General features: G+C 44.2%; 1 protein-coding gene across 1 annotated transcript in view; it reads left to right on the top strand.

Annotated features, from left to right (window-relative positions):
* notch3 (notch receptor 3) overlaps positions 1–26737 on the top strand; it is a 44906-nt gene extending 18169 nt beyond the window's left edge. The window contains exons 7-33 of the mRNA XM_077496111.1: positions 1642–1797; positions 1907–2092; positions 3122–3235; positions 5275–5388; positions 6939–7172; positions 7439–7549; positions 8898–9090; positions 9166–9311; positions 10417–10650; positions 10733–10885; positions 10960–11188; positions 13115–13316; positions 13398–13554; positions 13639–13823; positions 13912–14044; positions 14736–14993; positions 15259–15368; positions 17635–18164; positions 18956–19282; positions 20657–20796; positions 20871–21099; positions 21242–21332; positions 21410–21578; positions 22181–22485; positions 22578–22725; positions 22833–22930; positions 23859–26737. Coding sequence (XP_077352237.1) covers positions 1642–1797; positions 1907–2092; positions 3122–3235; positions 5275–5388; positions 6939–7172; positions 7439–7549; positions 8898–9090; positions 9166–9311; positions 10417–10650; positions 10733–10885; positions 10960–11188; positions 13115–13316; positions 13398–13554; positions 13639–13823; positions 13912–14044; positions 14736–14993; positions 15259–15368; positions 17635–18164; positions 18956–19282; positions 20657–20796; positions 20871–21099; positions 21242–21332; positions 21410–21578; positions 22181–22485; positions 22578–22725; positions 22833–22930; positions 23859–25223 — 6317 coding nt within the window. The 3' untranslated portion in view covers positions 25224–26737. The remainder of the gene's footprint in view (positions 1–1641; positions 1798–1906; positions 2093–3121; positions 3236–5274; positions 5389–6938; positions 7173–7438; positions 7550–8897; positions 9091–9165; positions 9312–10416; positions 10651–10732; positions 10886–10959; positions 11189–13114; positions 13317–13397; positions 13555–13638; positions 13824–13911; positions 14045–14735; positions 14994–15258; positions 15369–17634; positions 18165–18955; positions 19283–20656; positions 20797–20870; positions 21100–21241; positions 21333–21409; positions 21579–22180; positions 22486–22577; positions 22726–22832; positions 22931–23858) is intronic.
* Positions 26738–26895: the final 158 nt, after the last annotated feature.

Below are 26895 nucleotides of genomic sequence, written 5' to 3'. Positions count from 1 at the left end.
GAAGGAGTGAGAAAAATTTGGCATGCAAGTGCAGAATTTCACTTTCAAAAAGGACAGATGGGCCGCATAATTTGTCAGATGAGGTGAAAAAATGTGTTTATAAATTATGTGAAATTTTATTCATAATATATATTTCAACATTTTCCTTTTATTATTTAATTTCACTATAATTAATTTACCATTTATTTAATTTCATATATTACATAATAATACTGTGTGTATTTTACAACTTTGTATTTTAATGGAGTGGTACCTTAACCCAAATTTGGAGTTTTTCGAGATTTGAGCTGTTCTTGGACGATTTTTTGCTTTTTGGTGGCATTGAACTCAACTCACTGCACAAGAAGCAGCTGTTTGACAAATATTTCCTTAAAAATGTGGCTTTATTGCCACTCCCAGTTGAGGTTTACTGTCAAGTTAAACATAAAACAAAGGGGATTACTCGTATCTGTAAAACAACCACATAACATTGCCTTCTACTAGCTTAATGCTTACAAACAATTCAAAACACGATGAAAAGGCTAACAAATACTATGTGTTATAACCCTTTAAGCCGGTGTTTCCCAATCTTTATTGAGACATGGCACATATTTGACATCGTAAAAATAACCTCACAACACACTACTTTGCAAAATGATTCACAAAAACAGGATATAAAAGTTACAAATGTACCTTCTGTCATCTAGTGGTAGAGCATTTGATTTTTCTGCCTGTTACTCTGTGGCTAGCATAGATAAAGTAACTTTTATTTTTTATTTTTTTAATAGAAAAATAATTTTATGTTAAAATAATTGACAATGGATAATTCCCTGTGGCACACCTGATGATCTCTCACAGCACACTGGTTGTGAATCACTGCTTTAAGCAACAGATATTTGAACACAAACATTAACACAGGTAGACAGAAAATATAAGACTACTTAGAGTCATGTCAGCGAGTCCTCGAGTTACAACATACTCGACCTACGATGTTTCGACGTTACGACGCCTGTGGCTCATCCATAGCACCTTCTTTTTTGTTAACATTTTCCACAGCAATCACGCCATTTTAAAGTTATCTAAAGTTGTGTTGTTACCTCCAGCAACATGCGATCATCAAACAGGTCGGCTCGCCGTCATGCGTGTCACATTTCCGTGTTTAAGTTTCCAAGCTCCTCATTGCCGTCAGTCAGCAATAAATATCCGTGCGAAAACACAAAATATTGGTTTTCGCAACTTCCGGATGCAGCAAATGTGTTTTTTAAAATTACTGTACAATGTATTATGATGTAGATTTCAACTTTAGTGGTGAAATCCGACTTAGGCGGAAATTCGGGCTACATCGCCAGCGTAGGAACGGAACTCGTTTGGAACTGGAGGACTCCCTATATTCTTTATTCTCTGCAAGAAAATGAGCAATATTACTGCAGCTTACTGAGTCACTTAACAGGAGTTGTGAAACTCTTCTTCATTTGTGACTGCATTATGCTGCACCTGCCCGAGCCAAGTCACACACACCTAAAGGAGCCAATGCGTTTTAATCGGGCCACAAAAAGAGTACTGAGGATTATTTTCCCTCTAAATAATCAAATTCCATCAGGTTGTGTTAGCTCAATATACAGTATAATATTGGGCATTCGTTCATTTTCCCCTCTCCATTAGGTTTGCTGTGCCACCTGGAGGACGCATGTGTGAGCAACCCCTGCAACGAGGGAGCCGTGTGTGACACCAACCCCCTCAACGGCCGTGCCATTTGCACCTGCCCCGCTGGCTTTGTGGGAGGTGCTTGTAACCAGGACATGAACGAATGCTCCATCGGTATGTCTGCTACTTGCTGCTTGTCAATGAATTGTAGCCATTATTGTCCCGTTAAGTCCCGCATCCTCGCTTCTCTCTGTTTTTCTCAAATCCGCTTTTTGACCCACAGGTGCCAACCCATGTGAGCACTTTGGGAAGTGCATGAACACCGAGGGCTCGTTCCTCTGTCAGTGCGGCCGGGGGTACGCGGGCCCGCGTTGCGAAATCGACATCAATGAATGTCTGTCAATGCCTTGTCAGAATGACGCCACTTGCCTCGACCGCATCGGAGAGTTCACCTGCATCTGCATGCCAGGTATCAGGAGCCGAGGAGGAGGAGGAGGAGGAGGAGGAATTATCTGAGTGAGCTATGATGTAATAGAGTACCATTGCAGTCGGAGGGCAAGGCAAGGGGGTAGGCTACTTGCTTGCTCTCAGCGCACTGTACAACCAGACAGAAGAGGGTATTAGTGTGGACAAAGTGATGTTTTGGACTCGGGGTGACAAAAACCAGAGTGAAACTCTCACGCACAGTCCTACATGCATCCCGGGGTTTTGAGAACTATACAAATTAGAGCTGGGAGTGGGCTCTATAGGACTGGATGTGAGAGAGGGCGAGCAGTTAGGGGGAGCGCTGTGCTGTGAATAGTAATGAGTTGTAGAGTGGTGGGAATGAAGCGGAACAATAGGGCCCCTCTGTGCTCCACTTTGCACCCTCATACACACAGAGAGGGAAAGCAGGCCTTTTCCCAGAGCCTCCCCCTCAGTTCCCCCCACTTTTTTTTTTCTTTCCAGAGACAGGCCCTTCCTCCTTTACCCTCCTCATCGTCAGGCAGCCTGGCAAAGCTCATGTGGAGTCGCTGATTATTTCGGATTCCACGCTAGCCGCTCCGCAGGCTTCCACACTCTGCTTCACCTCAATGGAGGGAGCTCTTAGTACGTTTGCTAACAGCAAATGTATAGCATTCATCTGTTGAATGGGACATTGACCCCAAGAGTGTTGCGATGCTCCTCGGAAAGTAACGTTTTAGGATTTCAGGTTAGCGGACCCTATGGTTCAGTATGGTCCCCATGAGAGAATAAAAAAAAGGGGTTCTCACAGAATCGTTTTCCCATGCTGCAGAGCGGACACCAGACACAAATAAACATGCAGTACAATACTTTTACAAAGGGGTCACCAATATGGGCCTGTGGGTTGCCCCCAAGGACCACTTGATTAGCCCGCGCGCCTGTTCTGAATATAGCTCAACAGTAAAGGGACAATTGTTATTTCCCACAAATGTTCTAGTAATGATTGTTTGAATCCTTCTTTAATATGTGTACTCACATGCAACTTGTCTTGTAGGCTACACGGGGACATACTGTGAGATCGACATAGATGACTGCGAGAGCAACCCGTGTGTGAACGATGGCATCTGTCGGGATCTGGTCAATGGCTTTACATGCACCTGCCAACCTGGTAAGATGAGTGTCTGTCATTTCAAATGTAAAGGATGGGGGGAAAAGTGGATTTTAAAGCTGTGTCCTTACATAATTGGTGTTTTTAATAACTTCTCTGCCCACAACAAAACAATGAAAAACGCTGGATGCGAGAGCATCAGGTGGCTGTGTGGCACAAAGAGAACATTTTAGAAAGTACTTTTTAAGAAAGGCATCACAAAAACGTCAGTTTTGACCTGGCATTATACTGCAGCCAGACCAAATGTGAGTTTTTGTTGGTGCATTTCCATATACAGTGTACAGGCCTCGTTATACTTCTGTGTCAGGCGACGGCGTTTGCCTTGTGTGCAGTACACATCAGGTTGTTTTGAAAATGTACTGCAGTTTCACTCTATTGAGTGGTGAGTGGAGATTCTTCTAAATTTACATGGCCAACTCAGGAAGTCTTTTTCGTTTGAGTTGGCTGCCATTTGTGTGTCTTTTAATGCCTCGAGCTTGCATCATTCAAATGCATATTGCTAGAGCAGTGATCAAGCCACGCAATTATTCGATGCCAATTTGCAACAGTTACTGTCGGCCGTAACACGTAAAAACACAACATGCTCCGTGTTTAGCGAACTCTCTCTCTCTCTCTCTCTCTCTCTCTCTCTCTCTCTCTCTCTCTCTCTCTCTCTCTCTCTCTCTCTCTCTCTCTCTCTCTCTCTCTCGCTAGTTGGGGGTTTGGATTGTCTTGTTTCAAGCTCTTGCATTGTCAACCGAGATAGCATTTAGCAGCCAACGTTGTGTTGGCTGCTAAACATTGAACATTGAACATTTAGCATTAAACATTTGAACATTGCTAGTCAGTCTAGTGACTGGTGGTTGTCACCAGTCACTAGACTGACTAGCAATGTTCAAACTTTGTTTTTCTTTTTCAAAAACAACCCCGGTGTAGTCAGTCACCCTTGTTAATAAAAGTACGTGGGGCAACGCGACATTTCGTGTTCGCACTGAACCTAGCATTACACCTCAATATTACACTTTATTATAAATATGATTTTGTGATTAAATGAAATATTTCATTGCAATGCATACGTAGAGAAGGATACACTGTGACTTAAAGACAAAAAATAGCAAAGGACGAGTTTGGAAAATAGTTCTTCTGGCCTCATTTCAGTTTTCTTTTCAGTGAATAGCTAAAATACACAGCGAAATACATCATATCCACATTTCTGTGCACATGATGTCACATGAGTCCAGTCTGCAGTGTTTGGAGTCTTTGGACCCAGCGCTTATAACAAAAAAAAGAGATTGCCTATCTTCTTGCCTAAACAAAGACACTATTGTGACCCCCAAACCCCTCCCCTTCGGAATGCAGAAAGGACAGCAGTCTCCCTCAACCTGTCCTGGTTGTTGTTGGTGTTGCTGGTGAACGGGGGGAACAGCAGTCCTGCTAATGAGATTCTTTTCCAGGTCCACAATTTACATCTGGGACAGACGTCTCCCCCCTTTGCCTCCCCATCTCACTATTGAGCCAGTGGAGCTGATGTAGGAAAAGGGTGGAGATGGAGGGGGGGCGTGGGGTGGTTCAGCCAAAAGAGAAAACAATCCCGCTGTCTCCTCTGCTAGCAACCCCCCCCCCCCCCCCCCCCCTCCCATCAGCACCAACACACAACCCATCCTCACATTGTTAATCAACAGAGCAGCGTGCTACCACTGCAGAAATTCACCCCCCCCCCCCCCCCACCCCCCCACCCCCCCAATCTGGGCACTTTGCCCACCAATTTCAAGGCTATGCAGTTTCTCAAGCTTTCAAAGCAACACTATAAGCAGTTTTTTTTTTTTTATTATGACCAATTCAAGTTGGTCAACGCACCTTGCACTAGCTCCTTTCCGTGACCTTGAAATGCCATCAAGGTCATGGGATTTCCAACAGCGCCCAGATGATGCATCCTTAACCAGTCTGAGCCAGACGTCCCTGACCACGCCGGAGACCTTTGCCCCCCCGTCGCTAGAAAGGGACAAAACCGCCCTTGAAGCTGCCCTCTGACCTGTCGCCTCTGTGTTTGACTGTCCCAGGCTTCACCGGCACCATGTGTCAGATCGACATTGACGAGTGTGCCAGCACACCTTGCCAGAACGGCGCCAAGTGCTATGACCGCCCCAACGGTTTCGAGTGCCGCTGTGCTGAGGGTAAGTTTGTAAGTTTGTTTATAAGTTTATGCATTTCGGTAGGAGCCTAAAACCCTTGTTGTGGGTTTGTTTTTTGGGTGGGGGTCATCTATACCGCTGCAAACTGACTAATCCGCCCTGAACCGCCTCTTTTAAGATCAACAAGGTCACCAGTACTTGCCAAGAAAAGAACCTTGGTCATCACCTCGACATCTGTTCGTTTGTTCATCTGTTCAAACCCCACCCACTACCTTATGGTGTCCCCGTCCCTCATTCCTTCACATACATCATGCCCGACAGTCATATGAAGTAAAAAAAAATAAAAAATAAAAAAATGCATCAGCTCACCAAGGTTTTGTGGTAGCGGTGGTTAAATATGTTTTGATGGTAAGTGTTGATATTGGGCATTTCCCTATAGATGTGTCTGTTTCTTTGTTTCAAATGCAGGCTGCTTGGTATTCCCTGTATTTGCAAGCCCCCCTCCCCTGCATGGTAAAGTGGCTCTGTTTGACGTGCTGCAGCCCGCCATTGTTCCAGAGAACAAAAGCGGGCCTGGGGGGCCTTGGGTAGAACTTTTCTTTGCTGCTTTGCCCAACTCAGCAGCACACCGTACACATACCAAACAAACCAACACTTGTCTGACACACAGACAACCTGTTGTCATGGGAACCAGGGAGATCCATATCCAAAGCTGCAAAGACCCCCTTTTTTTTTCCATTGACAAACGTGAGGAAAAGTTTGTTGTAATTGCAAATTAAGCAGATGAAATGGACATTCATTAGAAATGTAAGTATTGAGAAATAGAATAGTGGTGGAGCACTTTAGGCTCTATGTTAGTTTATTTGAAGAATTTAATATTTTTTTATGGACTGCATTGTAGTTATTGTTTCCCTTGGAGCGCTATTGTAACTGAAACCAGATACATGTACATATATGGTCACCTCACCACATTATTAGTTGATATGATGAGGCTTTTCGGGCTGAAACCTCCTATGCTTAAATGTGGTCAATTTCATATTGTTTCTGAATCTGTACTATTAGTCAGTCCCCATGTGTATGTTAATTTTTACAAATTATTGACCAGTTTTAAGTGTTGCATGTGCTCTTTGACAATGCATTGTTGTCAACAAACATGCCCAAGTGATGATTTTACAGTAAAAAGTTGCTCCTGCAATTGATCGTTACGCACTTTATAATGTTAACAATAAATTTAATTTGAAACCTGAAGTCATGGAAAACTGTAGCATTCAAATATTTAAATATACTGTATTTAATGTTACAAGTATTAAAATGTTCAATCTAGATTTTCTGCCACATGCTCATTTGCTCAAGTAGTACACATAATTTCATGAGGCAAGCCTGATCTGGCACACATTACTTGACTTTAACACCATACTCTAAATTGTCCATAACTGCCGCCTGCCCATAGTCAGCTGGAATAGGCTCCAGCTCATACATGACCCAAATGCGGACTAGAAAATGAAGAAGCTGGGTGAGGTCGAGGCTGTTTTGGCGATAGTTTCGAACGTTAACAATTCCCATCAATTGATAATCTGTTCTGCTCTCGTTAGGATATGAGGGTACACTCTGCGAGAGCAACATCAACAACTGCCAGCCCGACCCCTGTCACCACGGCACGTGCGTGGACGGCATCGCCAGTTACACGTGCAACTGCGACGCCGGCTACACGGGCTACCGCTGCGAGAACCAGCTCAACGAGTGCCACAGCAACCCTTGCCAGAACGGAGGCAAGTGCGTGGACCTGGTCAACAAATACATCTGCCAGTGCCAGCACGGGACATCAGGTACGAGACTTACAACTATTGCTGACATACTCTTAAAGGGATAGTTCTGCTTTTTTGACATGAATCTCAATTTCATCTCACCTCACTATCCCTTTAAAGTATACAGCCAACATTTAGCATTTTCAGCACCACCTCTTGCACTTAGGGATTCATAGAACCGTAGTTACATTTGAAACTTTGGTTTTATATTATTATCCTTTACTTTCTAATGGAAATCCCTTTAAGTGTGCGATGGGAAAGAATTGAAAACATTGCTATCACGACAGGCACCAACTGTGAGATCAATTTCGACGATTGTGCCAGTAACCCATGTGACTACGGCATGTGCAAAGATGGCATCAACCGCTACGACTGCGTTTGCAAGCCTGGCTTCACCGGTAAGTCATTTTCAGTTTGGTTATATTCAATAGGTGTCCAAGGTCCAGCCACGATGCCATTTGCGCTCCAGTTTGTTTGTTCTTTTATTGGCTTGTGGCGTACTTTAATAATACATTTTAAAATGGCACGTGTCAGAAGATGACGAGAAAAAAAAAAGAAATTTGTCACAATTTTTTTACATTAAAAATAGAAATGTAAAGAAAAACTGAATGTTACAAGTTTTCAGTCACACTTAAGGCTATATTCACTAAGAATGTGCTGCGTCAGGTAATAGCGCGGAATATTGCACCACAACTGCACCCGCAGTCTGCTACCAGTTACCCACCTATTCACTAAGGATATTGCTCTAATCATATACCAGCGCAAACACGCCCACAAAACTGACAGCTTGGAGCAAATTTGCACCTGATTTGCCACACAAGACAGTGGATTTGCGCCAAGAACATGGTTGTTATAGCAACAGTTGCAAGAAAGATGACATTAATCAGAAAGCGAGGTTGGACCGAGAGGAAGCGTTTAGAGCGCCATTAAGCTGTACAGAGCAGAGAGGACGACAACGACGTCATTCATTCATAAAGTACAAATTATTGGTGCGATCGTTTAAAAAAAAAAAAAAAACATTTTCAGAGGTTGGCGTAAAATGGCTGGCAACCAGTTCAGGGTACAACCCGCCTACAAATGGCCGCAAATGGCATGCACTGCTGTCATGACTCCGGAATCGAGGTGCGTCAGATTAATACATGCTTTCCATAAACGTTATTTGCGTCACGCTAACTCCGTGTGGCTATTAGCGCTGGTGTTAATGAATTAGACGCTGTATATCAATTAGTCTCATTTGCATTGGGGTAGGCATATTTTGCGTCAAATGTATGCAAATTACCTAATTTATATACGGGCAAATAACACCGGCGCACCTTGGCGCATTCTGGTCGGCAGTGGACTTCGTGATGGATTTCCCCATCTGTGCGTATTTAGTGAATTAGGCGCTCCCTAATTGCTCCATTTTTAACGGTTAGCACAGTGCAAAGGCGACGCAAACCTTTAGTGAATATGCCCCTTAGTACTTTTAATTATTTTTCAGCATTCATCACTCCCTTTTTGAGTTGTGTTTTTAACATATTTGAATGTTTCAAGATATCACACTATTTTTTTCCCAAGTTGAAGATTGAAAAGTATCTAGCAAATGTTACATGCAATTGATTAAAAATAATACATTTTGAATATTACAAGATATCACACGAATGCTAATTGGGGTTTTTTGCCCTCAGTGGAAAAAGTTTGGATGTCCCTGTCATACACATTTACATTTCCTTTACACAGCATTCTTGACACTCACTATCTTGTCAGGTCCCAAGTGTAACGTAGAGATAGACGAGTGTGCCTCGACCCCCTGTCGCAATGGAGGCACATGCGTGGACGAGGAGAACGGCTTCCACTGCCAGTGCCCGGAGGGATTCAAACCCCCGTACTGTTACTCACAGGTGGATGAGTGCGGCAGCAGCCCCTGTGTCCACGGGGCGTGCAGGGATGACATCAACGGGTACGCACGCAAGCGAGCTTGCCTTTCGGATTGCTTCAGGGAAAATACGGATTGATTTTGTTGTCTTGTACGCAGTTACCGCTGTGACTGCGAGCCAGGCTGGGTGGGAAAGAACTGCGACCTGGACCGGAACGACTGTTTGCCGAGCCCCTGCCAGAATGCCGGCACCTGCATCGACCAACTTAATGGTTTCACCTGCAAGTGTCGCCAGGGCTTTAGAGGTTAGGCCACGGTGCAACACTAAACAGAAGAACACTGTTAACCCGAATAAATTAGCAGAACTCAAAAGTTAACTCAAGTTGTCCCGAACTTGAATAGTTTGATGACACCCAACTTATTTTCTTTATACAGTTACATAGAAGCTTTCTGTTACAGCAAGTCTGTTATTCTCAGTTATTAACTTATAAATGTTAGTTTTAAAACTACCGGATTATGTTAAAAGAAGTCCAAACGATAAGTACACAGTGTCCTCATGAGGACCGCGGGAATGCTGGAGCCTATCACAGCTGTCTTTAGGAAGTAGGTGGGGTACACAACTGGTTGTCCAATTGCAGGGTACACACAGATAAACAACCTTGGGAAAATTCATAGTGCTCAATTAACCTACCTTGCATATTTTTTGGAATGTGGGAGGAAACTGGAGTACCCAGAGAAAACCCACGCATGAACATGGAGAACATGCAACCTCCACCCAGGAAGGTCGGAGGCCTGAATTCGATCGCACAACCTCTGCACTGGGAGGCAGACGTGCCAACCAGTCAGCCACCATGCTGTGAGGATGAATCAGATTAAATTTGGAAAAAAGTCAATAAATAGAATTTTAAAACTTGTTAATTTCATGATCTAACCATAAATTATTCATCCATCCATCCATTTTCTTGACCGCTTATTCCTCACAAGGGTCGCGGGGGGTGCTGGCGCCTATCTCAGCTGGCTCTGGGCAGTAGGCGGGGGACACCCTGGACTGGTTGCCAGCCAATCGCAGGGCACACAAAGACGAACAACCAAGCACACCTAGGGACAATTCGGAGCGCCCAATTAACCTGCCATGCATGTCTTTGGAATGTGGGAGGAGACCGGAGTACCCGGAGAAGACCCACGCAGGCACGGGGAGAACATGCAAACTCCACCCAGGAATGGACGAAGCCTGGACTCGAACCGGAGTCCTCAGAACTGGGAGGCGACGTGCTAACCAGTCAGCCACCGTGCCGCCCCTGTATACATCTAACATTTAAAAAAAAAAAAGTTTACACTGACAGGTCGCAAAAACTCAAGTACCTTATATGTGATGTTAAATTTACAATCGATGAATTGTTCTTCCGCAAGGTAACCTGTGCCAGGTGAACATCAACGAATGTGCGTCAAGTCCCTGCCTGAACAAAGGCACGTGTGTCGACGGAGTTGCCAGCTTTACCTGTCTGTGCGAGCTTCCGTACAGCGGACCCACGTGCGCGGAAGTGCTCACCCCCTGCTCCCCGAACCCCTGCGCAAATCAGGCCGTCTGTACCCACACCCCAGACTACCTGGGCTACCAGTGCAACTGCCAGCCCGGTTGGCAAGGTGGGCGCAGAGAAATCTGAGGGGAAGTGTTCTGATCTGTAGACTGTGACCTCATCATGACTCATTTCTTTGCCGTCCACAGGGCAACTGTGTAACAGAGATATCAACGAATGCCTATCGAGCCCATGCAAGAACCGCGGCACTTGCTCCAACACGCTCGGTTCTTTCGTATGCTCCTGCAGGCCCGGTTTTACCGGGCCCACCTGTGACACGGACATCAACGACTGCTCACCCAGTGAGTGGCCACAACAGTGTCGATGTGTGTGTTGTCAAACGCAAAGCCATCATTCACTTCCTTTGCCTCCACAGATCCATGCCTAAGCGGCGGATCGTGCACGGACAGCGTCAACTCCTTCCACTGCAGCTGCTTGCCGGGCTTCACCGGGCCTCGCTGCGCTCTGGAGATCAACGAATGTCAGAGTTTGCCCTGCAAGAACGGCGGCTCTTGCACCGATTACGTCAACTCCTACACGTGCACCTGCAGGCCTGGCTTCACTGGCATCCACTGCGAAACCAACATACCGGATTGCACGGAAAGGTGGGTTGCTTCCAGACACGAATGAAGAATACGGTTATCCTGTGTATCCACATATTGCCATTCATACAACGGAATAATTTGTGAATGCTTTGAGAAGTTGCATTTTGGTGTCCTGGTTTGATTTTACTTCATTATTTTATTATGAAATATTTGTAATAATTACATAATTACATCATGCAGGTGCAGCAAAGTGTTTGATTTATTATTATTATTATTATTTTATTTTTTTTTATTTTTTTTTAATAATTAGTAAATTAAAATTGTATTAATAATGAAATAAGTTTAAATATATTGAGTAAAAGGGGTAGGACTAGATAAGTTTTTAACTTCTTCCTACTCCCTTTTGAACATGTAAGTTATGATTGATTGAATGATTATTTTATTGGGATTTTCTTCTCTTTTGATTGTTGTTGTTTTCTGTTTTATTTCTGCTGTTCATTTGTTTATATGTTCAAAAAAATAATAAAAGGAAAAAAAAAGGAAAAGGAAGTGTTTGGTGCATGCAAAAGTAGGGTTATAAACAATTACTCAAATTCTAAATAACATCACAGTGTAGTAAAATGCCATTTTCAAATAGCAAAGGCTGCAATTTGGGGAGAAAAATGCTTCATTTTGGTGGCTTTATTTTTTTTTTAGCTAAAAAATGTCACGGAAGAGGCGGGACTGTTTCTGCACATGAGCTTTAATTCCGGACATGTGGGCTGCGTCTCAATTCTTGTGCTTCCGAGTTTGTGCCCCTCGGTTGCATGTTCCTGTCGATGGGTGCGAGTAGTGTATCAGTTGTCCGGAGCACGTCAGAGAGCTGAGACGCCCTGCGCGCTCCCGCAAAAACCGACACGAGCATGGCACAGGGGTGGGGGATGAGAGTGTTGGAACGCGGCACACATGTCGCAACCCGGAACCGGAATCAAAGCTCATGTGCAAAATCACGGAAGTCTGAAGTCCCGCCTCTTCTGTGGCATATACCCCATTGTCGCTGTCCTGTGAAAAACCCTTGCGTCCATCCATCCATTTTCTTAACTGCTAGCTCCTCACAAGGGTCACGGGGGTGCTGGAGCCTATCCCATCCGGCTTCGGGCAGTAGGCGGGTTACACCCTGAACTGGTTGCCAGCCAATCACAGACACATCCATTTTTGTAGTTTTTTACATTTTTATGTTTTGGGGGTGAAACTGAATGCAGACATCCCAATTACGTTTAAAAAAAAAACAGACAAGTGTTTTTCACAGGACAGCAACAATATGTATATTTTTTGTTTATTCATTTATTTATTGATATGGTGTCTAGATAAGGTCAGTGCTTAAGAAGTGCTGTCCACATGTTTACATATCATTGGTTTGTAGAACATGAGAAATTGAACGCCACATATTTGTTTGCGTCATTGTAATCTGACTTGTGACTTACTGACTTGTGTTTACGCCACACTTGTTTGGTAGAATTTTGTGACGTCGTCGTAGTGAAAACTTAAAAGACTTCAAGTCCAAGTGTTTTAGTTAACAACTCTGATTGACGTAGGTAAATAAACTTTCATATTAATTCATGGCTCATGGACTAAAACATGTAAATCGAGTTCCACAAAGTAAAAACCCTGCCACAGATTGGCTTTAGTCGCAGGTGCTTCTTCTCAACTGACAAACGAGCTCGTCTCCACCTGTTGAGGTAGAAGCACCTCTTTCAGGATTTTTACTTTCTGGACCTGGATTCCCTAAGCCTGTATAAATCTGATATTGTTTATTGTAATTAATGTATTTGCTTGTGTTTAAAAAAAATCATGGAAAGAGGACCTTTAAAAATAATTGCATATTAAGTCACAATCACAGTATCGAGGGTGGAAAACAAATTACAAGTGACCTTTTTTTTTTTAATTGTTCACAAACCTAATGTAATGTAAAGTGTGACTTAACGTGACTTATTTCCACGTTTGCAGCTCATGCTTCAACGGAGGGACGTGCACGGATAAGATCAACGGCTACTCCTGTACGTGCCGCTCAGGCTTCACCGGCTCGCACTGCCAGTATGAGGTCAACGAGTGCGACTCGCAGCCTTGCCTCAACGGGGGTCTCTGTCAGGATGCCCTGGAGTCCTTCCGATGCACTTGCCCCAAAGGCTACGCTGGCACGCGCTGTCAGGTACACCTACGAAAAGAAAAAAAACAAAAAAGTCTTGAGTGCTAATAGAAACAGCTGGTTGCTTTTATCCTGTGCTCCTAGACCCCAGTGGACTGGTGCAGGCGTTCCTCTCCATGCCAGAACGGAGGACGCTGTCGCCAGAAAGATTCGGCCTTCGTCTGTGAGTGCACTCACGGCTGGTCTGGACGTTACTGCGACATTCCCAGGCTCTCCTGTGAGACAGCGGCTCGCCAAAGAGGTCGAGTTTCGTCATTTGTGCGCGCCTCCTCCTTTTTTTGCCATGCAGCGGCGTGGCTCACGTCCGCTTCTCGTGTCGCTATAGGACTCCAGACGGACGAGCTGTGCCACCACGGTGGCCACTGCGTCAACACGGGCAACACGCACTACTGCAAGTGTCCCAGCGACTACACCGGCAGCTACTGCGAGAGCCAAGTGGACCACTGCGAGGACAAACCCTGCCGCAATGGCGCCACCTGCAGGGGATACGTTGGGGGATACCAGTGTGATGTGAGTAGATTATTCAAATAAATTATTACATCATATCATATTTTAAAGCCATGTAATAATCCCATTTCTCCTTGGTGTTTCCTTCCAGTGCATGCCAGGTTTCACGGGTCAGAACTGCGACATGGAGATCAATGAATGTCAGTCTCATCCTTGCCAGAATGGAGGCACGTGCATCGACCTTGTCGGACATTACATCTGCTCCTGCCCTCCTGGCACTCTGGGTATGGCCACACAAGACATCAACCGCTATATTTGACATGTTGAGGTCACGGGCAAGAAGGCAGGCTCAGTCAGCTTCTTTACTTACTGTGTTTCACTTGATTAGTTTATGTTCAGGACTCAAATACGAGGGTCGTTCAATAAAAAAGGTGAATTTATTCGGTAAAAGGACTTCTAATACTGCTAGAAGCTTACTTTTTTTTTTTTTTTTTCTCAACGTAGTCTTCCAGTACTGTCACACTCTTTTCCCATCTATGCACAAGTTTCCGTAATTCTAACGCCATCATCCTCCTCCTGCGTACTATTCAAGTCCTCTCCCTCAGTGTCGTAAACAAACAGGCCCAGAAGGGCCCCGTGAGCCACACTCTCTCCTTTGTTGTCGCTCTCAAAACCAAAACCCTCCTCTTCCTCTTTGTCAGTGTCAGATTCAAACCGGTAAATTGCCTTTAACTTAAATACAGCATATATGCACTTCTCGGTTTCTTTTCCATAATGGTGGCACAAGCTATCTCGCTCTCTGCTACTTTACATGGGCTCACTGGCGAGCTTGCACTTCCTTTATAGTGTGCCGTTGCCCCCTGGTGGATAAGCCTCACCTTTGTCTTAGCCACAGGATCGAATGCAAGTGAAAAAAAGTAGAATCTTATAGTCCGGAAATTACGGTAGTAACTGTAATAATCGTCTCCCTTCAAGGTGTCCTCTGCGAGATCAACGAAGATGACTGCGCCCCGCCCATGAGGCCTCGCGGCGCTCCCGCCAAGTGCCTCAACAACGGCACCTGCGTGGACCGAGTGGGCGGGTACCGCTGCAATTGTCCGCCCGGGTTTATCGGCGAACGGTGCGAGGGGGACATCAACGAATGCCTGTCAAACCCCTGCAGCCCCTCCAACAGCCTGGACTGCATCCAGATGCCCAATGACTATCAATGTGTCTGCAAGGCCGGCTTCACAGGTTAGATAAGCCTCTGTCCTGGTTAAGAAATATATTTTAAATACACTAAATAAATTATATATTGGGATTTTTTTTTTAAACAAATTAGGTTATTCCTGTTTCTGTGAAACAAACAGACATGAAAGGATTCAGTGAACTTGCAATGTTCTGCAAAATTCCCACATGCAGCTTGTTTCGTTAAGAATTGAAATCTTAATTCCTTGACGAAGGTCTGTGCTCGTGATTGATCTTTGTGTGTGTTTTGTTTTTGTTTTTGGTGTTTTAGGTCGAAGGTGCCAGAACAGGTTCAGTTCATGCGAATCTCAGCCTTGTCAAAACGGAGGAGCGTGCTCTGCATCGAGTTCTGTTGTTGGCTACACGTGTACATGTCAGCTTGTAAGTGACTCCTTATTGACCACATTAATGCACTTATTATTTGTGTGCACATGATATGTTGATTGAGTTATGATCAGTATTGCCTAATGATAGACAGATACATATTTTTCAGGGCCGATACCAATACCGATTATTAGTAGACAGGGAGGTTGATCACCGATATTTCAAGCCAATAATCATTTGCTGTAAAAGAGAAAATATTATCATCAAATATTAAAAAATTACCTTTGTGAAAATGCCATTAAGCATGTGTGGTAAAACAACTTTTCAAAATGTCAACACTTTATATTAGGGACAATATCCAAACATCACGATACCATATTATCACGATATGAAGCTCACGATACGATGATTATCACAATATTGCGGGGAGGTTGGCAATATTAAAAAAAGGTCACAATATTGTAAAAAAATGAGCTCATACTAAAAAAAAAAAAAAAAAAAAAGCACAATATTGTGCATATCAACAACCTACAATCTCTAACAACACTTAATATTGAGGCACTTATTTGCTAATGCACGCACATATTGAGTTTCTCCGCATATTGACTTGCTTCACAAGCATATTACGTTCCCCTTCATCTGACCATTAGCGTGGATTTTAAACAGAAAATTAGAAGTGCCAAAACATCACTGATGATAATTAAGAAGGGCCAAAACATGCCTTGTGAAAATTAAACTGCACTAAAAAGATATATATATATATATATATATATATATATATATATATATATATATATATATATATATATATATATATATATACACATATATATATATATATATGAAAAAATTTAGCTAATTTGGGGTTTTCGTCAGGGTTCATAAAGGTCTCTAAAGATCTTCACAGTGAAAAATTGTCTGAACGTGTTCAACATTTCTTTGTGACAAGTAAAAACTGTCTATAAACATCTCTCAAATTCTGATGAAAGCACAATTTGCCACATTCGCAAGCATTCGCCGCTCAGTGAGATTCCAGCTTCATCGGCCTTCAGATTCGTTAAAAAAGCCGATATTTGTCAATTGATATTTGTCAAAATGCCAACGCCAATTAGGGGTGTTAAAAAAAATCGATTCGGCGATATATCGCAATACTACATCGCGCGATTCTCGAATCGATTAAAAAAAAAAATCGATTTTATTTTTTTTTATTTTATTTTTTATTTTTTTTAGAGCTCAGAATTGTTCATTCGGTAGTCTTACCGATTCAACGTCTTATCATCATTGCCTTTTTTTTTTTTTTTTTTTTTTTGTGTGTGTGTGTGAATCGATTTTTCAACTTCCATTTTTAATGGAAAAATATTCAACAAAACGTCTGACTTCGGGTTAGGATTCGCACCTTGAGCATGGAAGAATGTTATATGAACGGAACATTAAGCCTTAATATTTTATTTTAATGCTGTTCAAACATGAAACAGATTACAACCTCTATAAGACTGAAATTTCAGATAAATAAATAATACATTTTCATATAAATCTTACACTCTACAAGCTTACTGATTAGTATTTTCTAAATTTGAATGAAAAAAATCGCAACAATCGACTTATAAATTCGTATCGGGATTAATCGGCATCGAATCGAATCGTGACCTGTGAATCGTGATACGAATCGAATCGTCAGGTACTAGGCAATTCACACCCCTATAATTGGCACTGATAATCGGCCTGGCCGATAATCGGTCTATCGCTCGTATTGCCACAATTTTGGACCCATTTATGTAATTGGCCTAAATATATAAACAGTGAACTCACATTAGGTGCAAGGGTTAGGGACTAAGACCTGCCACAAATAGCAAAAATCTTTTTGATGCCCCTTTGTAATGTTTGTAGATGTTACAAGATGATGTCAAAGCTCTTTAAGATCATCAACATCATAAATCATAAATAACATGCTAGATCAAATTGACATGATGTCATACATGAGCTGACAAATATGTGGACGAGCACTCTACACAAACGCTATTAGTCACTTTTTGGAATTTACACAGTAATAAAAGTTATGTATAAAAAACACCATCACTGAATTCAACAACCACACTACCAAAATTCCACAAGATGTCGCCAAAGTGACACTATTTTGCTTTGGCCTGATCACAAAAGCCAAAAAAGCAGAGGATCGCATCCAAATCACATCTCCCAAAGTGTCAATATTCAAATGCTGTATTTCTTAAATCTATCTTATTATACATGAGTGACTCCAACTACTGTATTTTTGTGTGTTTAAACATACCTTGCCAATAAAGATGATTGTGCTTGTCATGTGCAGGGTTACACGGGCCCCAATTGCGAGCGAAGCATGTCCTGCCGTGAGTTGTCCTGCTACAACGGCGGAAGCTGCGCCCTCACCACGCGCGGGGCGCGCTGCACCTGCCTGCCCGGTTACGGCGGACCGCAGTGCGCCCACCGCAGCAACGAAGGCTGCTCCTCGCAGCCGTGTCGCAACGGCGGCCTGTGCACCGAGGAGACGGCTTTCCCGTTCTTCCACTGCCAGTGCGCCAGCGGCTGGACGGGCAAACGCTGCGAGCAGGCCGGCCGCGTCAACGAGGCCCCGGCGCTGGCGTGCCCGCTGGCCGACTGCCACAGCAAAGCCAACGACGGCGTGTGCGACAAGGAGTGCAGCACGTTGGCGTGCCGCTGGGATGGCGGCGACTGCTCCCTGGCCGTCAACCCCTGGGCCCGCTGCGCCGACCCCCGCTGCTGGCGGGTCTTCAACAACAGCCAGTGTGACGAGTCGTGCAACAACGCCGAATGCTTGTATGACAACTTTGACTGCAAAACCAAGGAGAAAGTTTGCAAGTGAGTTTTTCTCCTCAACCAACATGGCAACTTGTGTTTCCTTTGGAGTATTTACTTCTATTCTAACAACAAAATTAGCTTGATTGACTTTTGTTTGACCCAAAGCCAAATTGATTTGATTTTGCTTAGGGGTGTGCTCAAAAAATCGATACGGCAATATATCGTTGCGGGCCTCATCACCATACACGTATCGATACGCAGGCGTCAGAATCGATATTGCTCGTTAACTTTAAATCGGCAGTTCACGTTTGCCTTTGCGGCTTGCATTGTACCTAAAAAATCAAAACCAGCAGCGTCTTTGAAGTTAATTGCCTTCAATTAATGCAAAAATAGCTCACCGGTGATTGGACACTTTGTCTTGCTAAGAAAAATGAAAGCAGAGGAAGAATGGCACGTGTCTCAGTATACCTATTTTTAAAATAAAATAAAATGTGCCTTATTTGGGATACATATGTATCGCGATACGTATCGTATCGTGGCCCCTGTATCGTGATACGTATCGTATCGTGAGGTTGGTGGCAATACCCAGCCCTAATTTTAATTATGATTTTGATTGACCTGAAAAAACAAACTTTCCAAAGGGCACTTTAGGCAGAGGGGCAAGGGTGTCAGCACCACTAGGGGTGCAAATATATGCATTTGCAATGTATCTTGAGTACGGCCTGATTAACTTGGATTCCTGGATACTAATTAATGATCATGATTTAAAACTGGATGCAAATGTACAGATCTGTACACAGGACATCATATCCTGTTCTGACTGACAGATTGATGTCAATCTTCTTTTTCAGCCCCATCTACGAGACCTACTGTATCGACCACTACGCCGACGGCCTGTGCGACCAAGGCTGCAACACAGAGGAGTGCGGCTGGGACGGGCTGGACTGCGCTCAAAAGGTCCCCGAAGACATCGTGGACGGCGCCTTGGTTCTGGTGGTACTGCTGCCTCCGGAGGAGCTTCTCCGCACCAGCACGGCCTTCCTGCTCAAGCTGAGCGCCATCCTTCACACCACGCTGCGCTTCCGGCTGGACCACAACGGCGAGGCTATGATCCGGCCCTACACCCGACGGGAGGCGCGCCTCAAGCGGGAGCTGCAGCCTCAGCAGGAGATCATTGGGTATGTCGTGAGTCTCCAATTTTTTGCTCTGTAGCAGGGCTCGACCGATTAATCGGCCGATGATTATCCTTCTAACATCAGCCAAAACAATCGATTATTTTCCCCTTAAAACATTATCGAACAAAACCGAAGTTTACGACGCTGTGGAAGTACCCTGAAGGCACCATTTTGCTTGCGTAGCATTAGCAACTAACAAGTGTGTGGCGTTTGTTATTCTGGTTATTCTGTTGTCCCTTAGCGTCCTTTAAGCTGTTTAATGACACCGCAGTTGGAGTTAACTGTAAAACTAAATACACAACGACCTTAAGAATTACATCCGCTGTATATTTAAATACAAAACATGCTTTGTTTTTAAAACATCGCTTGTCTAGCACTAATAGGAAGTCAGCAAATGCTAACAGGTAGTTAGCATCGACTTTGGGAGTGTTTTTCCTTCAAATAGCAAATTTCCACACACAAATCTTGAGGGAACACATACTCACAGATAAGATAACACTACGCAAAGGCACAAATTCTTCCCAATGTGTGAAAAACACGTTATTTTAATAGAATTCAATCGCAACTTTCTTGTGTACTCACTTTAAGTGTGTACGCCATGGATGCATGGCACCACACTGCCCCCAAGAGGCCAAAAAGCACAGGAGAAGTCAGTATTTGTTCTTACTGTTTTTTCAGTTGCTATTATTTTATTTAGTTGATTCTATTCTTATTTTACGTTCTTATTTTTTTTTTATTTTGTAAATGTCCTTTCAAGTTACATTATATTATAAGTTGATATTTCAAGGATTCAAAGACGTACTTTTCTCAAAATTCAAGGTTGTAAACATCCAAGGATTTTTTTTTTTTTTTTTTTTGTCTTAACACACGTTTCCACATGACATGGCACGAAATAGAATTCCCGTGGTCCCAGGTTAGCCCAGTAAGTCCTAAGACTTAAATATGAAATGAAAATAACACGATAAAAATATATAAAAGAAAATGTTCATGCTTTACAACAGTTGTAAACAAGAATGGTTTTATTATTGACACAAATCTATACAATAGCCTTGTATACTTACTGAATTTTTTTTTCTTCGAATTTGTCACTCAAAGCAGAGAATCTTAGTAGTGAAAGTTTGTGCGTAAGTGGCACCCATTGAAAAGGAATTGAGGAAGGGGTTAATTGTATGCATTATATTTATTTTTAAATAATCGGCAGATTAATCGGTCATCAGTATTTTTTTTCCGCCAATAATCGGTATTGGCATCAGCCTCAAAAAAATGCATTTCGGTCTACTCTGTAACACTAGAGGGAGCCCGTGTTCCGTCAGTGGTACTTTTAGAACAATTGTTTTAGAGAAGTCAGTCAGCGAATAACAGTCTCTTGTTTGACAGCTCCATAGTGTACCTGGAAATAGACAACCGCTTGTGTACTGATGACTGCTTCCCATCGGCTGAGAGCGCAGCGGACTACCTCGGAGCCCTGTCGGCCGTTGAAATGCTCCGATTCCCGTACCCGCTCAAAGAAGTCCGTGGTGGGTACAGGCGCACATAAGTAGCTCAGCAGGAACCACGAGGCACGTCTGCAATCACTCCTTTGCCTGCGCAGGAGAAAAGATTGTGGACGAACCGGACCCCATTCCTCAATGGGGCAAGCTGATGCTGGTCAGCATAGCCTCGCTTTTCCTGCTGATCATCATGGTGTTCGGCATGCTGATTTCCCGGAGGAAGCGTGAGCACAGCACGCTGTGGTTCCCCGAGGGTTTCTTCCTCAAGAAGGATCCCGGCAGCAACAAGAACCGAAGGGAGCCGGTGGGCCAGGATGCTCTCGGAATGAAGTAAGATCCACGGACTACATCAGTCAAACTTTATTTATAGAGCACTTTTCATACATGACAATGAATCTGAAAGTGCTTCGCATTGGATCGATGGATGGTTCCTTTGATCCCAGTTTTTCATACTCCTCTATATCATTATCAGACATATGCCCAAAACGGTTGAGGAGTCTCTGCTTGGAGATCACAGCGACCAGTGGATGGACGCCGAATGCCCAGAACCCAAAAGATTGAAGGTCAAATGAATCCACACGTGCGGCTAAGAGTACAGCGCTTGATTTGTGACATTGACGTCTCTGCTGGGTGTTTTTAGATGGAGGAGCCAAGCATGCTCTCAGATGGCGAGGATGCCGTGGACAGCCGGCAGTGGACGCAACATCACCTGGCAGCAGCAGACATCCGTGTCCCGCCCACCATGGCACTCACGCCGCCGCAAGGGGAGTTTGAAAGTGACTGCATGGACGTTAACGTTCGAGGTCCAGGTTGGTAGTGAGAAATAGAAATATTTCAACACACATACTGGATGCAGCTTGTCTGTCTGTCTGTCTGTATATCTGTCTATCTATCTATCTATCTATCTATCTATCTACTGGAGCTAGCTTGGTAGTGTATTTCGCTAGCTAGCTAGCTAATCAAGTCTATAATCTACATCAACTCACTACCATTTTACTAGATAGTTCTATCTATCTATCTATCTATCTATCCATCCATCTGTCTATCTATCTAATGGAGCTAGCTTGGTAGTTTATTTCGCTAGCTAGCTAGCTAATCAAGTATATGTTTATATCTACATTAACTCACAACCATTTTACTAGATAGTTGTATCTATCTGTCTGTCTGTCTGTCTATCAATCAACTGGAGCTAGCTTGGTAATGTATTTCAAAAGCTAGCAAGCTAGCTAATCAAGTCCATATTATCTATATCTACATTAACTCACTACCATTTTACTAGATAGTTTTAGACCACTGATGCTGATATCTATCTAGCTATCTATTTAGCTATCTGTTATATATGTCTTCTGTAACTAGCTAATCAAATCTTTATCATCTATTTCTATATTAACTTGACTATTTTTTTTAATAGATGGTTTTACTCCGCTGATGCTGGCGTCATTTTGCGGCGGCGGCCTGGAGCCCGAAATCACCGAGGAGGAGGAGAGCGAGGAGTGCTCGGCCAACATCATCTCCGACCTCATCTATCAGGGCGCCTCTCTCGCCGCCCAAACAGATCGCACGGGCGAGACGGCGCTCCACCTGGCTGCCCGCTATGCCCGCGCTGATGCCGCTAAGAGACTCCTGGACGCCGGGGCGGACGCCAATGCTCAGGACAACACCGGGCGTTCGCCCCTGCATGCCGCCGTGGCTGCGGATGCGCAGGGAGTGTTCCAGGTACACATCAAAATGACAAAACTTTGTAAGAAGTTATCTTAAAAGTATGAGAAAAGAAGAAAAGATGCCAACCCACCTTTCTGTCCTCGTAGATCCTGATCCGAAACAGGGCCACAGATCTTGATTCACGCATGTACGACGGCTCCACAGCACTCATCCTGGCCGCCCGCCTGGCGGTGGAAGGAATGGTGGAGGAACTCATCACTTGCCATGCGGATGTCAATGCAGTTGATGAACTGGGTAAGCAGCTGCTTTGCTTATCAATATTTGCTCATTTCAAAAGAGCTAATATTGGCTCGGGACTTGTTGAGTCACAACTGTTGACCGGAACTTGTGTTCTCCCTCAGGTAAATCTGCCTTGCACTGGGCTGCTGCTGTTAACAATGTGGACGCGACTGTTGCTTTGCTGAAGAATGGCGCAAACAAAGACATGCAAGATCTTAAGGTATGGCCGCCGCTAAATGCATTTGACAGTTTCTTGACAAGTTATGGAAAAATAATATTTTCGGTACAGTTTTGGAAAAGTCATGGAATTAGTTCCTGGTTAATACAGTGTTCCCTCGTTTATCATGGGTGTTACGTTCCAAAAACTACCTGCGATAATGGAAATCCACATTAATTTAAAAAAAAAAAAAATCCCATTATATATGTTTTTTCATTTTGGTATGATTTTTACTTTATGATAAATGCTTTTTCATTCATCATATATTTTCATTTTTCATTTACATTCATGCTTGGGATTGGTGGTTAACTGGGTGGTAATTATTTTTTAACAAGTTTTTAAGACCCCCTTTTTCTTTTAGCACTTATCAAGTAATATATACATATCAGTGTATGATCGCGAGCCAGATTTAAAAAAAAAATCGCTTCTGGGTCACGCAACTTGTGTCAAAAGCTACTATCCAAACTGGATGAAATGCCCCAAAGTGGCCGTTGTTCGTGTTCCCCAGTTTCCATTTGTGCTCAAAATCAGAAAACGAGTCGTTCTCCGTTTTCTTCATTTTGGTTTTTTGAACGAATATTGAGAAAACAAGTCATTTCTTTGTTTTTGTACTTCCCATTTTGTTTGGAAAAACGACTGAACGAATGACACACGGATTATGCTCCTGCCACGCAACGTGGTAAATGAAATGTTTAATTTGACAACAAAATACCAGGAATACTTTTGCCCGCACCGGTGGAGATGGCCGTTGCTGCAGAAGCTGCAAATAAATAAATATTAAAAAATAATAATAAAAAAAAATAAATCTGCTTATTTTTGGCTGGTTGGTCGACTTTTATATTAAATTGAAAATCAAGTGAAAGATTATGACAAAGTCATTGAAAAGTGATGGACACCTAATACTAAAAAAAACCTTATGTGTTTTGTCCAGGAGGAGACGCCTCTCTTCCTTGCGGCTCGCGAGGGAAGCTGCGAGGCCATCAAAGTCCTGCTGGCTCACTTTGCCAACCGCGAGATCACGGACCACATGGACAGGCTGCCCCGAGACATCGCGCAGGAGCGAATGCACCACGACATCGTGCAGCTCCTGGACGAGTACAACACCGTGCGGAGTCCCCAGGGCCACGGCGGGCCCGGCGGACTCCACCTCCCCGGCGGCCACACCCTGTCGCCCCTCATGTGCCCACCCAGTGCCTTCCTGCCCAGTTTGAAGACCACCCCGCAGGGCAAGAAGAACCGCCGGCCAGGGGCGAAGGGCGCCGGCCTGGCGGGCCAGCACGCCGGCGGTCTGAAGGACTCGGCCAAGGCCCGCAACAAGAAGCTGACCTTGGACATGCAGAGCGCCCTGCTGGAGAGCTCGGTCACCCTGTCGCCGGTCGACTCGCTGGACTCGCCCCACGGCGGCGCCAGCAACGCTGGCTACATCACCAACCCCACGTCCCCGGTGGCCATGCCGTCCCCGGGGCTCTTCCATTCGTCCATGTCGGTCCCAAGCACGCCCATGGTGCACGCCGGCGGCGGTCCCTTCGCCGTATCCCTGGCGCAGCTCAACGACCTGGGCAACGGCGGCATGGCCCTGCAGGGCCGCGTGTCCATGGTATCGGACGGCGGGCCCGGCTACGTGCTGAGTCCGTCGGGCCAGATGGGGCTCAACATGGGCCTGGTGAGCCCGGTCAGCGTGCCCTTCGACTGGCACAACCGGGCGCCCGCCCTTCAGTGCGGCCAGCAGGTGGTCAACCTGGTGCAGAGCATGCCGCCGCCGCAGCAGCAGAACATGCTGCTGCACCAGCAGCAGATGTACCGCGGCGCCATGTTGCAACCCACGCCGGTCGCCGCCACGCCCAGCGTCAGCCCCGTCAAGCTGCCCTCCATCAGCGAGCAGCAGATCATGAGCCACCCCGTCAGCGGCCCGCAGAATATGGGCCGCATGGCGGCGTCCACGCCCCCCACGCCGCAGAGCTCCCAAGCCCCGCAGCCGCCGCCCTTCTTCCCGCAGGCCACGCCCGCCCAAGCCCCGCCTCCCCAGCCGGGCTCGGCGGAGGATTACCCCACCCCGCCCTCGCAGCACAGCTACTCGTCTGCGCTCGACGCCACGCCCAAGCATTACCTGCACCTCCCCACCGAGCACCCCTACCTGACCCCCTCGCCCGAGTCGCCCGAGCCCTGGTCGAGCCCCTCCCCTCAGTGCGTGTCCGACTGGTCGGACTCCACGCCCAGCCCCGCCGTCGCCGGCTCCGCCCAGACCCAAATTCCGAAAATCCCCGAGGCCAACAAAAAGATGCAGGTGTTTACTTAAAGATGCCGTTTGTGTGTCGGCCCGTTTCCAACATTGTTCAGTGGATTCGGATTGACTTGTTGTTTAAGCCGAGTTCGTGTTTGATGTTTGTGGACGGCTTGTTAGACGCAGTCAAGTGAAACGTGTGTTGTCTGTAACAAAACAAGCAGACAATTGAATGAAGTAATTCTGTCACAGATGGACTTTATTATTAAGAAAAACGTATATGAAGAAACCTAAGCCTTTTATTTCAAAAGACTTTGGGATCCTCTCCTGAAAACTAACATTTAAAAGTAGATCAAATCTGAAGGGAATTCATTTATTTTTATTTATTGTTTGTACTTTTTGTAGGTATTGTCACACCTTTTGTTTTGTTCTAGTTTCAGGCAAAAAAAAAAAAAGTGCCACCATCTTTCATTTGATTTCTAAGTTGCCTAATTTAATTTATCCTTCAGGCCTGCTCAAAACCTCTCCTGGTATTTATTCAGGCCTGTTCAAATGATGCACCGCTCCATTTCCCATTGGAATCAATTGTGTTTTTTCTTTTGACTTTTAAGAATGTAGATGAGTGTGTCCCAAGCACTTCAAGTGGCCAAATGAACCACACAATGGATATTTATATGACAGGAATGGAATTGAAAGCACATCTGTTTTTAATGATGGCCTTTTGAAAAAAAGAAGAAAAAAAAAAAAAAAACTTCCGCCACTGAATTATTTTTTTTAGATTTATTGTCATTTTAAGAGAGTATTTCAACTTGTTTTTCCTTTCAAATCAGCCTGTCACTGCCTGTATTTTGTTTGTATCCTTATTTCATTTTTGTTTAATAAATGCATTCCTCTTTTTTTTAGTTTCACCTCAGATGTACTAAGCTATGCTCACCAGCTGCTATATTTTTTGTCACCATCATTCCTCCCTGCAAGTTTCAATATTTTTCATACTGTTGGTGTGCCATTGTCTCTCTTGGGATTGGGTGGACGCGCATCCTAAGATGAGTGTTACAAGAGACTGAAGGAAGGAACACTACCGTGTAGTGCCGCACCTTTTTGCTTTTGACGCCTTACAAGGATGGATGACACGCCTGCAAAGCCAAGCGCTTTTTTTTTTTTCACCCATCAGCCTTGAGATATGATTTAAACATAAAGAAAACTACCATTTTATATTCTTTCTACCACATTGTGAACACGAGTGGCGCACCACTCCAGTAGCAAATACTACTACTACTACTACTACTACTACTTTTACTACTACTAGTTTCATTATTGAGTCCTGTTCACAAGTTCCACTTTGACACGATTTGTAACTTGTTTTTGTTTGATTCATTTTTCAAGGTTTTATAAATATATATATTAAGTAACTTGCCTGCCAGTTTTCCCTACCAGGTCGCACTGAGTGTTTGTACATTTCAACTTTTCGACGTTTTCTGTGTGTACATATGTTTGTTACCTGGTAGATCTTTTTGCTTGAAAAGTCTTATGTTTCTAAAATGATTATGTACTAAAAAGAACAAAAATAAAATGTACTTCATTTAGCATAATTATGTGTGTGTGACTCTTATTCCTTGCCTTGATTTAATTTTGTTTCTTCCATCCATCCATTTTCTTGACCGCTTATTCCTCACAAGGGTCGAGGGGGTTTTGTTTTTTGTTTACCATTAATATGCTCTAATAAAAAAATACATTAAAAATGCCCCAA

Source organism: Festucalex cinctus, chromosome 1 (assembly GCF_051991245.1).
Source record: "Festucalex cinctus isolate MCC-2025b chromosome 1, RoL_Fcin_1.0, whole genome shotgun sequence".
Classification (NCBI taxonomy): Eukaryota; Metazoa; Chordata; class Actinopteri; order Syngnathiformes; family Syngnathidae; genus Festucalex; species Festucalex cinctus.
The sequence above is the reverse complement of the archived record's forward strand: the minus strand, read 5'-3'. Positions and strand labels throughout refer to the sequence as shown.